This window comes from Neopsephotus bourkii, unplaced genomic scaffold, assembly GCF_033783945.1.
Source record: "Neopsephotus bourkii isolate Nb327-2 ecotype Australia unplaced genomic scaffold, CSIRO-AGI_Nbou_v1 NB_1655, whole genome shotgun sequence".
NCBI classification, from domain to species: Eukaryota; Metazoa; Chordata; class Aves; order Psittaciformes; family Psittacidae; genus Neopsephotus; species Neopsephotus bourkii.
Window position 1 is genome coordinate 1,504,739 of NW_026902129.1, and position 17,362 is coordinate 1,522,100.

A 17,362-nucleotide genomic window follows, 5' to 3' on the forward strand; every position below is an offset into this window, starting at 1 on the left:
CATCCCTGTGTGCTTGGTTCAAAGAATGTCCATTCTCAGAAAGTATGAGAAAATATAAACTTCACAGTAGCCCAAAGAACAAACCATCTACCAGAGGATGTTTCATTCAAACAGAGGAACACACGTTTTGTATGTCTGATAAACCCAAATGCTGATAGGAGCGTTCCTCTGTGGGATTCCAATAGTCTCCAAAAGTGAAAGCCATCACTGTGCTCTCTGCTCTATTTGGAGCACTCAGGTAGAACTGACTGAAGTGGGCAGTACAACTCACTTCCTGAAAATGTGAGAGTCCTGCAATTAATCAGTGGCAATTGAGAAGCAGTAAATTGCTTAGTATCATATTTTGCAAGTATGTTTTGAATTATTAATTGGTTTCTACTGAACTTAATCCCAGGGTTGAGTCCTCTGCTGTGATTTATCTAGATGTTTAGACCAATACTTTAATGATATTAATTAAAAGGATCTACAGGCTTTTCTCATTTTTGTGGTCATTAGTAAAATAGTCTCTGTTCTGAGTATCCCCAGGTAAATATCCCATTCCCATTTAAATCAAATAGTAATCCTTCACTGATTGCTGTTTAGAGCAGGATTAGGCTGCTACACCTGTGGCATTAGCATATTGAGCCTGAATAAACACAACAACCATAAGTCAAAAAAGAGGGGGGAAGGGAAGAATAAAGGGTGAAAAAGGAGAGTTTTATTCTTCAATGTTAACATGGAATTTCCTCTGGCTTTCTTAAAACCATTCCTTGTCAAAGACACCAAAGCCTCAGAAATAAGAACCTCTCAGAATTACTCAAGCTCTCAGAGCAGGCAGGTTTTTACCCACATTAGCACAATGGCTTTTATGTCATCCAGTTAGCACTCTGTGTTTCTGGGTTTATTGGGTTTTTACCATGTTGTTTTCTTTCTTTTTCAGCTGGTTAATAATCCACTAGCAAGTCAAGCAGCAGCGGCTGCAGCAGCAGCAGCCATGGGCTCAATAGCGAGCTCCCAGGCCTTTGGCAATGCCCTCTCCAGTCTTCAGGGGGTCACAGGTCAACTCGTCACTAATGCACAGGGACAGGTGAGTAGAAGATGGAGCAAACAGTGAATTCTGATGGCAGGCTGATCTTGGGACAAGAATGAGTTCCGCTTGTATGATAGCAATTTAAAAGCACACATATCGAAGATAAATAAATATTGATTTGCCAGACAAGGTAAGAAATGGAAAGTCTGAGAACTGGGAGGAAGTTAGGAGCTGTTTGAAAGTATTTTCAAGCCAGAAAGAGCTTAGCATTTGTTTTGTTTTAATTCAACCTTTAGAAAAGGTCAAAATAGTGCAATAATTTGGTATTTTAAAAGTCCAGCAAGCCTGTGATTCTTTACAAACATAGCAGCTTCTGCCATTTACATATGCCTAATAACAGATAACTATATTAAAGCACCGATGTGGTATTAAGAGTACACTTTTTTTTTTTGCAAATTGTAGCATTTCTGTATTACTTAATTTCTAAGAAGAGTATTAAATGTTTCAAGTAAAGGAACACAAATTGTAATGAAGAATCTGGGACAGATTTAGCTGGGTAGCTTGTTCATTTGAGGACTAATTTAAGCAGTTTGCAATGAATCTGCCTGTCCATAGTGCCAAACCTGGGAGAAACTCTTCTTTAAAGAAAATTTCCAAACAGAATCTTGTGCAATTTTTATGGTGTGTCTAGGAGAGAGATCTTGTGTTACCTGCACTTGGGAGCTGCTTATTTGTTACTGTTTCATTCTTAATATGATGGAGAAAGTTATGTATCTGAAGCCATATATATATATATATGTAAATAATTCCATTGATGCAGCCTGCTTAAGTGGCTTTCAGATTGTAGCCATTGTCATTCTTTATCACATTTACTAGGACTAGAATTAACACAACTACTTGTTTCACATAAAGTCACTGCAACAAATCTGTCAATATAACTTAAGACCGGCTGTGGTAACTGAGTAATTTGCATGTCATTATTCTAAATGCTACAGATTGAATGTATGGTGATATCCAGTGATATGTGGTTGTTAGGCCCTGGTAAGTGTGTATTGAAATGATGAAGCTTGGGTGATATGTGAGTCTGAAGTTTAGTTTCCATTCTTACTGTTTCCTATGGAGAAAAAACTTGAAGAGCAGGTTTTCCCCGGGTCATTTTCTATCTCCATGGGATTTAATTGGAACAGGGGTGACATTTTTTATTTTGGCCCATTAAGAAATATAAGACAACACTTTATAGGAGCCCTCTTTTTTTTTTTTTTATCATAACACGTAAACAAAGCTCCATCCTGAGCTTCACTATCACCATCCAAGTCCCAGGAAAAAAAAATGCTGACCTTGTTATATTTACTGGGTGGGTGCAGAATTGTTCCATCACTACCCTGAGGGTTGAACGATGGAGCTTGTCAAAGTGAGGCCTTATCTAATGAATCATCTTATCGCAGGTGCACACCACACATATTAAAGGAGGATTGTATGAACAATGTGCCCTCTACAATAACCTTTCAATGTCTACTTTAACCCTTGTTTCAATCCCTTTTCATCAAAGGATCATTTTATGCAGCCAGCTTTAAATGGAGGCTCTCAAAAGCCTATTAAGATTTCTGGAGGGATGGGGTATTGGTTTGGAAGAAAAGTTGGTTATAATACCTATAACTCATAGTCAGATCAGCTCCAACCTAGAAGCCTGCTTGTTTCTATCTGTGCTCCAGAAATAGTTCACAATTACCACTCAAGTGAGGGACTTGGCACCAAAGATGTTCATTGTAAGAGCTGAAGATACAAACCCAGACTAGTTTTTTGATAGTTTATCCTTTACATGTTCTCCACAGAAAATGCAAGTGAAGTGTCGCCGTTCACTATATGTTTCAAAAAAAATACTACTGTAAAGATACCACTGAGTGAAACTGTAGATTCCCTCAGGCTAAGTCTCGTTTATTCCACACATAATGTAAAGTCCAATAATTCCACAGGTTGCAGAGGAAGAGAAGAGAAAGGAAGAATCTTCCCTATTGTTGGATAAAATTACAAAATCTATTTGTTTGCTTAGGTCTTTTAAAGAAGAGCTGTCTTTTTAGTACTTGTTTTTACAAATGTTCCTTGGTTTGTAATCAGCACTGCCGACCTTGCCACAGTATAGATAAATATTGGTAATAAGTGTGTAATATAACACCCATTTTTATAATATTCAGTAGAAACCCATGTTGCTTAGAGCACAGTTCTGAAGCTATCTGTCTACAAAACAGGACTATTCAGAGTAACTAAACTGCATGCCAGAAATTAAATTACATTGCCTGCAAATTGATAAAGTTATAGCACCTGAACCAGAACTGAAAGGTATGTTTCTTCAAAAGTGGGGGTGCAAGTGAATGGTAATTTGGGATGCTCCTTTCTGAAAGATTTGCTTGGACTCGTTAAGGAGCCAGATTTCCATCATACGTTAGGAATCTGCCTTTTGTAAATTGCTCCTTTCAGGGAATGGTATGTGTGACACCTAAAATTCACCCCTGCAAATGTAAGGCTGGATGACTTACCAGATTATTTTTATGTGCAATCTCTGTAATTATACACTGCTTCTGCTACAGAAATTCAGGGCTGGTAAATGTCCATCTGTCTAGCTAAATATGTGGTGATCTGTACTCCCTGGAGACATTAAGCTATAGGTCAAATCCAGGATCCTATAGCAAATTTAGGGAAATAATCTGTTAAAGGACATATGGCATGGCCTTAATTCCCAGCAGTGTGGGAGTTCTTACAATCACAATAACCAAACTGTATATATTAACAGTCATTTATATAGTGTGTTTGTTATTAAATTAATTTTGGAATTCACAATTATGGTATGATGATCTTAATTTGTTTTTGCTTTGGATGGCAATATGAACTGTAATACCAAAGCTCCCAAAAACTACTGCTGCAAAGAGATCTAATCCATTGGAATAATATGATTAGCTCACCTGATTAATTTGATACAGTACAGGTAGGGGACTCTAAATCAGATTTTCATTTTCAGAGGCATATTATGAAGAGCTATTGGCCCATGTAACGCTGCTCACATTCTGTTTGCCCTCAGCACTTTCCAGGAATCATTTGCAGGACTGGGCTTCATATCTTAAATTTAAAGGCCAGGATAGCAGAATTGCCAGATTCCACCCTGTCAGTAGATTTCACTGATTTCATAGAAAACCTGTTTACCTCTTTGACTTCAGCCTGCCCTTATAGTAGCATCCTGGTGCCATTGCTGCTCTTGGATTCTTCAGAGATGGAACAACCCAACATTTCTCTTTTTCACTCTGTTACTGAAAATAAAAAAAAAAATCCAAACACATTAGGAGGTTTGAGTGGGGTTTATTATGTCTACTAAATACATGAAATCTGTATTTTGGCTGTTTTCTTAATCTTTGTAAGGAGATGAGCCCCACACATGTGGAAGCAAGGCTGATGCTTCTGTTTTATGTAAGTGCTATCTGCAAGCCAGCTTTCTGCTTCTCTAAAACATGACACTTAATTGTCGTCAGTTGCATTTGTCCCTCAACTTCAGCAGTGTCAAATACATTTTAACTATGGATGCTAAGTTTAGTTCCTTTTTTGGAAAAATGGGAGTTGTCTGATAGGAGAAAAATGCATCCTAAGTCAGTGATTGGAAAACAATAAGTAAAAAGTAGCATGATGAGAGTTGGCATTATAAACTGTCTTGTGATTAAAGAGGGCAATACATTCAATTTCCTGGTTAGTTCATAGGAAAATCTGAGTAAGTATGGTGTAATTGTACATTACATACTTTAATTGAACACTGAATTTCATTGAGATGGCATCAGTATAATCTAAGAATGGAGGAACTTGGGCTTCATTATGCCTGTGACTTGCTCCTTAGATGTGAAAACCTTCTGTATATGAAAAACCTTGAATATAGCTCCACCCTGGCTATTAACAAAAATAACTAATTTTTGAGAGTCGTAGTCCACAAGTAGCTCAGGAAACTAAACAGACAGAGAGGCATTGTTGATCCAATTAGATAATAGGAGTACTTTGGTTCTCATTATTCTGATGAGAGGGTACACGTTTGCTCTTTGAGCTTCTTGATGGTAAATGGTGCTAATGAGGCCTGATGGATTCCCTGTTCCTAACAAGCCTCTCAGCAGTGCGAGTGATTACAATGGAGATAGATTTGATGGGATGCACTCCCTTTTGTAGTGTCTCAGCTGCTGACACTCTGCGACATAATCAGGTCACAGAGCCGGTCACAGCCATCAGCAAAAGCCATAGCTCTATCCCTCATTATTAAAGTGCATTATTCAGTTCCAGGCCTTCACAATACTGCCAAGGGCCTTTTTTTTCTTCTTCTTTTTTTGTTAAGCATCAGTTCTCAAACACAAGAGTTAATAAAATCATCAGCTAAAGAACTAGTAAATTAAAGAAATGGAAATAAAGCGCTCCCTTTGAGATTCGTTGAAGGATCACAATTAAATAAGCAGGCAATTTTTCGGCACCACACACTGTACAATACAATGTAATATGTCATGTGCAATAAAAACAGGGAATAGGATTTTAAAAAACACCATTGTCCTCATTGTGGACTGCCTTGGAAAGTGCTAAAGTATCTTCATTCCAAAAGAAATGTCTTTCTTCCCAACTACTACATGTGTATCTGTAGGTACTGTTATTGTCACTGTTTTCTGTAACTACCTTTTTCTTGGTACATTAGTTTATAATTCCAAGCATAGCAGCTGTTCTGTCTCAGTTAAAGTGGCCAAGGCTACAATATGGAAAATATATGATAGGCCACAGTGCTAGGACTGCTCTGTTCCCATCGACAAGGCTACTGCCTTCTTTTGGAGAGTGAGCTAATTACAAACTGGTGTGGGAAAAGGTGATTGTAGTTGAGGCTATCTTCCCTGCAAAAGAAAATACACTTTTAAAATCTAAGGTGGATTTTAATGCAGTTTAGTTAAGCAAGTGAGAAAAAACTGAGTGGAGAGCCCAGTTTTATTATTTGTTTATTAACTTTTGTCTTCAGTTTCATTTCAGCTATTTATGAGCAGATTTTAGCTAAATAGAAATACAGGATTCACACTGTTCATGTTAAATTACTCAAGTACATAGTCACTGTAAGTATAGGGGTTTTTTATGGGTACAAAGTGACTAATACATTGCTTGGGTTTGGTTTGTTTATTTTTTTTTTCCTATTGCTCTTATTCAGCTCTATAGTCGTTCATCCTTTTTCTTGCTTTGCTACAGATCAAAGTACAAAGTTAGAATTATCATATTAGCAGTCATCTCCAAGAAGATACATTGAGAATGGTATATAACCTAAGCTGGTTTTTTACACCGACCAGTAAAATTGGCAGTTATCACAGGGAATGCAAGGCAAACCTCCTCATGGGACTTAAAAACATAATGTAGGACATTTGTTGGGTTTGTGTGGGGTTTTTTAACTGTCACAGAAGTTCTAGGAGGCCCAAACCATGTAATGTTGTAACCCTTCTCAAAGTCCTGAGTATGTGCGATTTGTGCTGTTCTGATCATGCAATGTCCATTGGCCTTTTCTCTTACAAATTGCTATCATTGCTCCATCTGTTTCAGCTATGCAGCTCTAATCCATGCTAACCATTAATGTTTTAGCCCTCACAACATCTAACAGTGCTCACAAAAATCCAAACAATAATTGTTTCAGTAGTGACTGCTAACAGAGTCTTCCCAGGCCTAAGATTGACAGAAGTCTGAGTTGATGGTATCAGAGTGTTATATAGTAAGGGAATTTCATGCAAGCCCAAGATAATAAGAGGCACATGTTGAGGGAGAGGCTAGAGGAAGGATTGTAACACTCAAATAATACTAGCATTTAAGAACATTCCTTGGAAAATCCTTCACCAGGAGAATCTGTTTTGACAAACCTTCATATTAATATCTTGATTTCCTGCTGGGTGGAGCCTGACTCTCTTTTTTCCCCCCTCAAATTTTCACCGGGCTGAATACATGTAGTTCTGCTGTTTGCAGGAAGAAAAGGGCACGTAATATGAGAAAAGGTCAGTTGTAAGGCAAGGGGTTATTTTCCATTGGTTTCCGCTCCCCACAGCTAAACATCGAGGAGGCTGTTTGTTTAATTACCTCCCAGGTGAATTTGAATCAAAAGACAAGTAATTCTTTTAACATAATTTTGCTGACTGTGCCTTTATTTTACTGCACTATTTCTCTAACCTCAGTTTTAGTCACAGTGGCATAAATGTAAAAATGTATGGACCAAACTCTCAGGTCATGCAAATTGGTAGTTTCATTGAAATGGATAGGGGCAGAGAGTGAGGCTCATTATACTGTAACAGTGGCCAGCTAGGTTCTTTTGTATATTTAAGGAAGAGATCACTGGTAAATTTTGGATATCCACAATTGTGAAATAGATATCCACATTTCTTAAAACAGTGGTGAAATTTAGAACAATTACCATCTGTAACATGGAAAAGTGATACTCAGTTCATAAGAAGAAGTTCAGGCCCACTGTGGTACCACCATATTTAACAGAGGGAATCTGACTTTCTCACAGGAAGGAAAAAAAAAAAAATAAGGGCAGTGTAAAAAAGATGCAGGAATTAATTATCCAAAGAAACAGCCATTGCAAAAATGTTGCACACTCCAGTATGACTAACTGGCAGCCTGCTTGGACAAAGAGGCCACTTTCCTCCAAAGCCCCAGGAAAATTAATACTAAGAAGCAGAAGTTCAGAATAGCTGATGAGTCAAAGTCAAACCTCTAATGCAGGAAACTCTTCATATTCCCAAAAACCCCCCAAAACAAGAGCTGGCACGTTAAATGATACTTGTTGCAAATAGCAACTGCCAGGGGAGCACCATTATTTAAGAAGAGTACAGAACCTTTTCCTCATTGGAAAAGACATACTGGAGTCCTACTGGATCACAACTGAAGTCTCCTAACAGATTTACCAAGGAAAGGATAACTGTGCATTGAAATCTCTACCATCTTGAAAATATCAGCATCTCTATCCAGAAAGGCTGCTGAAGTTTCTCTCATCTGGCTTGCAACAAATCTTACTTTGAATACTAAACTTCACATTTCAGATTTGCGGCCTCTTGCCTGGATCTCTGCCCAGGGTATTGTGCCTTGGACACAGATTTTTTCAGAGGCCCAAGTCTTATTTCCAAAAGCAACTTATATACCTGTTAGAGCCTGAGTTTCCTTCTGTCAGTGTTGTGAGTCTCAGTGCTGGAAGGCATGTCCGTGCACTGCAATGCAGCATTGCAAGCAAAGTCCAATATACAGTACATTTATATGTCTCAGTGCCATTCTAGCAGAAGTCCCAGAAGTCAAACCCTTGGTAGTCTGGTGCTATGGCTAATTAATTCTGCTTCTCAACAAGGTGACAGACGATCTAGCTCATTACTTACTAGCTCTGGGGTCTTGGTAGCACGGTGCACTGTGTGGAGTAAATATACTTTGAAGAGAGCCCTAAAAGCCTGAATCATTCAGGTACTTTTGAAAATGTTATTCACTAAGCTAATTGTCAAGTCAGAAATACAGGACATACCTGTCCTTTTGTCATTGCTTTCTTGATTACTTTTGCATGGAGGAGAAAACCAAACTAAGTACTAGTTCAGCTCAACTACCATTTACATGAAAGCTACCTAGTAAATAGAAGAAGCAAATACCACTCCTATAATCTGCTCATCCTCGCATTGTGAGGTGGTTATAAGCATGGCAAATTTTATTGTTATCACCAGTGACATACATCACAGTCAATGAAATCTTTCTGCTCTATGGAGGTTCTTACACTGCTCTCCTTATCATCATATCTTATCACCTTCCAGTAACACATTAAGAAGCATGACTAGTGAGTGTCAAAAATTGGTCTTCCTCTGAGGAGAAGCTTGTAGAATAGTCACGTGTTGGATAAGGGCATTTGGGTTTGTCTGATTTTGTTAGGAATTTCTTTGTTTCACTTTGCTTTTAAATTTGTGTTTTCACTTGGATTAAAAATCTTTATGAAAGGGTGTTATAGGATGCATATTGCTTGTATTTGCAGTAGAGAAAGGCAGGCAACAGAAATATACTTAGCTTTTGCAGCAGAATGTGGTGAAGCCAGAGGTGATAAACCCAGGAATGTTCCCCAGCTGGTTTTGGAATTCATTCCAAGTCTTTGACTTTCCTTTAAAAACAAACTTTGCTGTGCACAGAGAAGGTTTGATCATTATTATCGTGAAAGACTGAATTTGGTAACTACAGATTTCATCTAGGAGCATTAATTGACCGTTTAGATTTCTGGGAACCAGACCACAAAGGAACTTGAACGTAAAGACTGAAGCTTTTCCTAAATTTATTGAAAATTCTTTAAGACGACATAAACAAAGCAGTGAACAGAGCTGACGCATGTAAATGGTGCCAAGAAATATGCTTTTAAAATTGCTGGTGTTTCCCAAATAGTGTGTCATACTCAGGACTATTGCGTCACTGCATGCCTTCAGGAGATGACAAACAACAGTCTGAGGCCATATCATTGTTCAGACAGAGATGATGGAAATCCCACTTTATGAGATTCCTCTAGAAGATTGCACTCCATTAGACAGGAATCCATGACTATTCTGAATTTAGGATTACTCCTTTAAATTGTCCAAGATCTTCTCATGGTTCTGCCGTTTGGAGTATGGGAAGGCTGTAGGAAAGAGAGGAAATAGTGGACCAAATCTGAGAATTAGAATTATCTTTCCATGCCTTATCAATGAAAAAAATCCAACCAAAACCACAACCAAGCCACAGATTATAGTTCTTTGTGTAGCATGGTGCTAAGTTTTATATATATTTTATTACATTTATCCTCTGTATGTCAAATGCTTTTTCCTAGTGTCAGAATTTTATTTTCTGCTCAAATGACATTGATACCAGAAAAAAAGAGAACCAGAAAGGGCTATTTGGGCAAAAAGGAAAAAAGCCAGATTCATTGTCAAAAGTGGAAGTTAATGTAAAATGCTAAATATTTAAGGTCCTTGAGTCACTGGTACAGCACTGCTGCTGTATTGGGAAGATTGGGAATTTCTTAGAAGCCGTAAGCCTTCATGCATAAATGAAGGGCATTGGCTTTCTTGTTGGACTGCAATCTTGACATCTGTATGTTCACGTCTTGAAGATACAGGTGAGAAGAGGAGATTTGGGACTTCTGTGTCTGCAGTGCACTAAGTATATGATTTGAAATATTTAAGCAATATCTTGTGAAGAATCTGAAAATGAAAGATTACGTCCTCCCTGAACAGTTTTTACATGAAGAGAAGAAAATTGTACAAGTATTTGATGGACTCATTTGATAGTAAGCCAACAACTGAGTTGCATTTGTGCAGCGCTCATAACGATAACCAGCCAGATGCAGGGCTGTGGGCTTCTTCATGCAGACACACAAGCTTCCAAGTAACACACTGAACAGGAGTTGTCCTGTAATAGAAAGGATTCTCTGCCTTGTAGTTTGAATCTAGAGTATTAAAAAGAATTGTATAATGTCTTCTGATCTGCGAACAGTGGCAGGGAACATTCAAGCAGAAAAAAAACACAGTCCTAACCGTGAATGGACACTGAATCTATCTTTCTAAAAGTATCTATTTCCGTTTGTAATTTCTTTTCAGATACTGACAGTGTTAGGCTTCAGCATGTATGTGTGCAAATGGCCCAGATATCAAAAAGAAGAAAAGGACTTTGAAATATCTACACCAATGTAATTAAATATATATGATTTTTAAAGTACCTTTTTCACTTAAACTTCCTTCTTTGCACATTAATTAAATATTATCTCTAGGATAAGTATCTCTCATAGAAGATTAATGTATTATTTTCACATAATAGTGGAATAGAATGACAGAATCTCTTTCCTTAACCACAAAAAAGAATTTATTAATATAAAGAAAACACTCATAGCACTTGACCAATTCTGCCTCTGCTTCATAGACAACCTTTTTCAGTCTCCCCTCATGTCTAGCTTTGTGCTAGAGATTCAAGGAAGCAATACATAATATCCTGCCAGTTGAAGAATCAATCCACTTTCAGGAGATAATTTAATATCAAGGCACGATGTACCCAATATCCAAATATACATTCATTTTAATGTTTGACGCATCAAATACTCTGACATAGCCAAGTTTCAAAATAAATGGTTTGTTTTAGAGGTTGGATATGTCATATTAGCATCCACCCAGCAGATAGAGAAATAGATCAGAGAGTGATCAGGACATCAGGGAGACAGTTTAGAGAGAGATGAGAGAGGCCAGGTACATCTTGTAATGTTAAAAAAAGCTAGCTAGCAAGAAAGAAATTGTATAAATAGGTCATTGCAGCCCAACTGGGAAAAAAAAAAGTTTAATTTTAACTTGTTAGTCATCATCTCCAGAGGCCTAATCCACTCCCTCCGTTGCAGGCTGTGCATTAAGCTGAGATATGTCTTATTTGATAGCATAGATAGACAGCCTCAAAGTGAAAAGATGCTATCAGGCTCATGCAGTGCACTAGCTTTGAGGGGGAATCGGCACCATTTCCCATGCTAAACTTATTTCTTTCCTTCTCAATTTTTTTCTTAGTCTTAGCTTGTCACCTGTCCTGGTTTTGCTGTTTTGGTTCCTTCCATAACTGGAAGCTCAAAACCACTTGGAAACAAGTATGAATTAACAGATACCTGGTGGTAGTGTCAGTAACTGATCCCCAGATATCCCAAGTTATCCATTCCCATGTTCCTGCTCTATTCCCCTGTCTCTGCCATTATTTTCCTGACAAAACAGCTCTTTGCCACATGCTGTTTCTGGGGTCCAGTAGTCTAAAGACATGGGTTTTAGTCCCATTGTAGATATTATACAATTTCGATTAGGCCTCCCGTTGCCAATGCAGAAACATGCTTTTCCTCTAAGTCTCATTGTCATATCCTGACAAAATCCTAAACCATTTCAAATAGAGTAGCTGTCTACATGTTTTTCAGCTGAACTGCTCACCGCTTACGTGGTCACATGCATGTGTGTACATACACATACACACAATTGAACACTCACTTACCTGGACCTTTGTGCTTATCTCCTCAGGAAAGACACAAGTCCTCAGGGACTTACTCTCTTGTACCTCAAGTCTGTCTCTGGTATAATGTTAGAAGTATGTGATCATGGCTGTACACAGGCCATAGTTGTCTGCAGTCTAGTAATTGGGAAATAAAGCTAGGCCTGTATTTTCCTAAGGGTTCAGTTTCTTACGAAGATGTAACTATTATTGAATGACTGCAAATGGGAGTTAAAGGATGCTGTGTGTTAATACTGTCCCTCTATCCTTTCACTGCTAGAAGGTACCATGTAGACTAGTACTGTCAGCAGCTCTGCACAAGAGGCCAGAGTGAAGTATTTAAAAGGTCAAGAAAACTAAGGTTTGTTTGCAGAACTGCATAGGAAAGATTTCCGAACCCCTGCCCACAGGATGGCACAGTCTGCCTGCTTCTTGACACATCTCTTATGTTGATGAACATCACTTACACACACCCTGAAGTGTGGGGAAATGACTTCATTTTTAGGTGTTTAAATCACATCTTCTGGGATCTGCACTATGTATCTTCTCATTTTAATTGTACAGCTATTGATGTATGGAGTTTGTATGTCCAGTCTCACACTGTTATTATTAGCATCTACAGTGCACTACTCTGTATGTTTAAATCTATATGTTGTTCTTCTGGGTAGTCTATATTTATACCCAGGAGTATGTCTCTTGTAACTGATACAGTGAAATGCCCCAACTATCACACCAACTCTTTAGGTAGAGACACAGGTAGGAGAGGGTCACCTACCTCTGCTCTCAAGCTGATACATGAATTTGAAAAGAGAAGGTGTTTATGGGCATTGTTGAGAGATACCCCTTTAGCTAAAGCAGAAAGTTTAAGAATCTCGGGGCACAGAGGGTAGATAAATCGTAAGGCCATCATCTTTTGAAAAGAGCATGTAATTGGCACTAACAAAGAACAACACATTCTTCCCTTCCATGTCAGAGAATTTTTTCCACAACAGCCAAGACAAAATCCTGCCTGGAGACTGTGATTAAATATTTAATGACTGCTTAGAAAAGTTAAGATTTTGATTTTTAAGTTTGCTTAACAAAGGTCCAAAGAGAACAAAACTACCCTTAGTTCACCAGATTCAGAAAGGCGAAGGAAGCCCAGATACGATTCCCATCCATGAAGTCTAAGAGCTGATTGGAAATGCTCTGAAATGGCAATCACAAGCTATGTTTATCAAAGTATCCTGGGGCCTTGGACAGGAGTACAGGACAAAACATAGACAAACTTTTTGCCAGCTTCTCAGTTAGGGTAATTATTCAAAATCTGAATGTTACACTGCTGACCTAGAAATACTGTTAGTAATACACAGAAGCAATTGCCTGTTCAAATACCTTCATGCTTATGTTATATACAGTGATGTATAGCTGGAAGTTTTGCTTACGTGGAAACGTAGCCAACAACGTATTACGTCCTGTATGTTGAGAATTAAATGTCACAAGTAAACACGCTACAACAAAAGCCTTTTTTTTCTGAATATAGTTAAAAATACATACGTTTAATTTTACTGAATCAAGCTAAAATTCTCATAACCTGATCCATCGATGGAAAGGGCCCCTCCTAAAAAGCATTTACTGAGGCAAGTTGTACCCTTGGCTCCTTCTTGCCTTTTATTTCTCCTTAAAATAATATGCAGTGAAAACAGGGAAGAAACATGAATGATGCATATCTGATTCACTAAATCACTACGGTCTCTGGCAACAGCACAAATGTAGAAATGTTTAAATCGGCCTCACACTACTCAACGAATGATGCAAAAGGAGCCCTCAAAGAACACAGACTGAGGAGAGATAAATGAGTATCATGTCAAGAATGCAATTTCTCACTGAGTTTGCACAGAACATGGAAATTTGACTTCTAAGAGATGTTTAGGGAATCTTTCTAATAAATCTTCAGTCCACAGTCATTGCTGTGTCCTTTTTTTAAACTTACTTTTTAAGAGCTGTGTAAGTTATACCCTCCCCAGTGAAATGTGTCAAGGTATTACCAGTCAAGTTGAAGTCATTTAAGTGAATCATCTCTGCCTCTGTGTTTATGTTCGTGATAGACAGGGATGGTCAAACAGGTTTCATTTTGTGCATGAGTTGAACAGCTTTTCAACCAATGAGGTCTTCTCAAAGCTTCGTCTTATTTTAATAGTGACTTAGAAAAGAAGACAAAAAAAAATAGATTTAGCCCCTTCTGTGGAAAAAGTAATTGTGACTTTGGTTGTTTTGTGGGATTTTTTGAAGTTATTTTATCCTTCTTTTTTGTACAGCTGAGATACTCAAATGGTCAATAAAAAGGCAACAGTTTTGCAAATGACTTCGAGGCTGTAGGTCAATGTAGGCCAATGACTGATCTTCATCAGAGTCCTATATCTCTTTAGACTCCTGACTTCAAACTCCTTTTCCCTAATTTTAACCACACAAAAGTTAGCTGAAGCTGCATCAAATCTAAGCTAGTTGCTTAGCATTCTCTGTCATCACTGAAAGAAACAGTCACTCTTGGAGAATAAAACATCTCGCTGATGCGTTTTAGGCTGAGATGAACCACCTTGCAGAGATTCCTCATTCTCTGTGTTGACTAGATAGAGCTTGAATGGCAGTCTACTACTGGACTTCTGATGTTGGGTGGCTAACAGTAAATGACAAATTCCATCCTTAGCATAACCACACACCAGTTATTTTTAATGGGACTTGAGTCCTTTTGATAATTTTATCCTTAAGCTCCCCATGGCAGTCACAGGAGTTTTAACTCAGGTCCTGGGTGCAGCTGATGATGGCAGAACTCAGCACCGACTGACCTACCTTACTTCTGGGATAAGGCTAAAGGCACTTTTCAGTCTCTGTGAAATTGTGCTCCTGTTTTGCTTGCTTGCTTCTTTGATTTCCCAAATAAAGAAGGAATTAGCATCTCAGAGACCAAGGTAATGGTATCTATTTGAATTATTTAAAATGTACTTAACTTTAATGATACTTTAACTAAATGACAGTTAGCAATGTGAAGGGAGGGTCTTTCTGTTGAGTATCTTTCAAGATTAATATTCCATCTGAAGGATGTTGTTATTTAAAAATCAGTTGTGCATAAGTAAAGACTTTGCATCTCTGAGGTTCTCTGTTTTAAAAAAAAACCCTTTGAGCCTGTAGTAGTGAGCAAGAAATCCCTCCCTTGGGCAGATTACTTTTTACAGGGCATTTGCCCTGCTGTTTTGGTACAATAGAAAAGGGATGCGCTAAGTCCTCAGACCACAGGCCAGTTTGAAAGTATTTCCAGCACAGCTCCAACCAGCAGGTGCCATAAATGGCATGAAAAAGTCCTATCACAAAAGAATCTCTGTCCTGCAAAGTAGCCTAAGTTGCCAGCATTCAGGTAATTTTAGGTACATATCTAAGCCAAACTGATCAACAGCCTTTTGAAGATGGGCCATTATAATTATTGCTGGCTTTACCAAATACTATTTAAATCTGTATTCAAAATACTATGTATGCTTAGAAAAGGAGGCAAATCCTTTAATATGATTCCAAATAGTCTGCTTTTGGTCAGAAATGAAACTTGAATGTTGATCATGGAATTCTCCTCATTTTATACCAACAAAGAGCATACTTCAGTCTGTATTGTGGATGGTGTCACTGCTAGTCTGTCAAAAAATCCCCATAAGAATCAAATGGCCTTTCTACTGGGGGCTTGACCCACTGCACTTCAACATCCATCGCAAGACTTGCACTGAGCGTATGGGACACAAGATAAGGCTTTTATTAGGGAGTCACTTTAATAGCAACTTAAAGAAAGAAGTTGCCATCTCCACTTTGCACCTCTCCAGCCAGTCTTCTGCATGGGAGCCGTAGCATCTTGTCAATTAACTCACTCTAATTGGTTTCTGTTTCTTGTCTAACTATGACCCTTTGGCCTTGCCTGCTGCACAGCTCTGTTTATTCTTAAGCACTGGGTTTATATGAAACTTTCTATCAAAATCATCCCTTTGGAAGGGAAGATATGTGATAAGGAGTTTCAATACTTGTGCTATCTTTGTTATCTCTTGTGGCTCACAATAGAACCCGAATCACCATAAAATTGCACCATAACTTCGTGGTTTATACGATGAACTTCTGTAAAAGAAGGAAAAAAAAGAACCAACAATTCTCTAAGTGACTCTGTATCTAAAAAGAAAAACAAAAACAAAGGAAAAATGTCACAATTTTCATGGGTAAGAGTGCAAATTGGTCACCTCAAAAAAACTGATGCAACTTTTTTAGGTGTAAACTCATCAACATAATTCTAATGAGTTATGGTCTTTGTTGTGAGAAATGAGAAATCCTGTGGTCTCACCCTAAAGAACATTAAAAAAACATTACTGACAGGAAATTGAAAAAGTAATATATGTCTGAATGAATATGACAACTTTTTTCTGATAGAGCAGATAGATAAATGTCACATACAAGTTTCAAAATACATTTAATTTTGCCACCACAATGGATATTCTCTTCATAAAATATATATGAATCAGGTTTGAATCATGAAACTTGACTGTGATAAACCAATGCATATTTGATAACTTTCTTCTTTTTTTTTTTTTTTTTTGATGCTCATTTCTTTTTTGAGGTTCTTTGTTGTTTACACATCTTCACGTTTTCATTTCTGAGCAAAGCAGCCTGGGTGACAAATGTTATGCACGTTGAGCCTGGATGAACTTTCTTTTTAATCTGAGGAATGGGTTCCTTTTCTTCTGGGGGAGGGTTGAGGGGGAAGGGGAAAGAAGGAAGGAGAGCCTGGGAGGTGCAGAGACTCTCTTAACTATCATGTTAGACATCACTGAGTTTTTACAAACATCATTCAGGACAGGGCAATGGGTGACAAACGAACGCAAGCATTTTCAGAGCACTGGGACAGTCTTTTACCTTTCCCTCTGCTGAGCAGCAGCTCTCAAACTGGGGCCAGGTTGTCCATGTCCCAGGAGGTTAAAATAGACTCCCTGTTAAAAGTTCTCCCTTTTCAGAAGAGGGTCTACCTCAACCTTTTCCTTCTCCAGTACCTAGCACATCAGGCTTCTGAGCTCTTGGTACCTGCCCTGGTGCAAATGCTGTTGGAGACTTTATCAACACTGAAAGCAAAAGGCTCTAAAGAAGGAAATTATGATGTATCCAGAAGCATCCCTTAGGATTCTAGTGTTGCATTTGAACCTATGTTAACAACTGAGGTATAATTACATTTTACTACCTCATTTATAAATCTTTTAGTATAAATTCCTGCAGCATTGTGAGCAGAACTGAATGACATTTTTTTCATTGCTGACTCCTGATGGAAAAATG

General features: G+C 38.1%; 1 protein-coding gene across 4 annotated transcripts in view; it reads left to right on the forward strand.

Annotated features, from left to right (window-relative positions):
• Positions 1-17,362, forward strand: part of POU6F2 (POU class 6 homeobox 2) — a 303,405-nt gene that overhangs the window by 245,290 nt on the left and 40,753 nt on the right. For all 4 annotated transcript variants that reach the window (XR_009728688.1, XM_061374874.1, XM_061374875.1 and 1 more), the window contains exon 6: positions 920-1,066. Coding sequence is in view for 3 of the 4 variants with exons in the window: in XM_061374874.1 (XP_061230858.1) it covers positions 920-1,066 (147 nt within the window). In the remaining variant the exon portion in view is untranslated. The remainder of the gene's footprint in view (positions 1-919; positions 1,067-17,362) is intronic.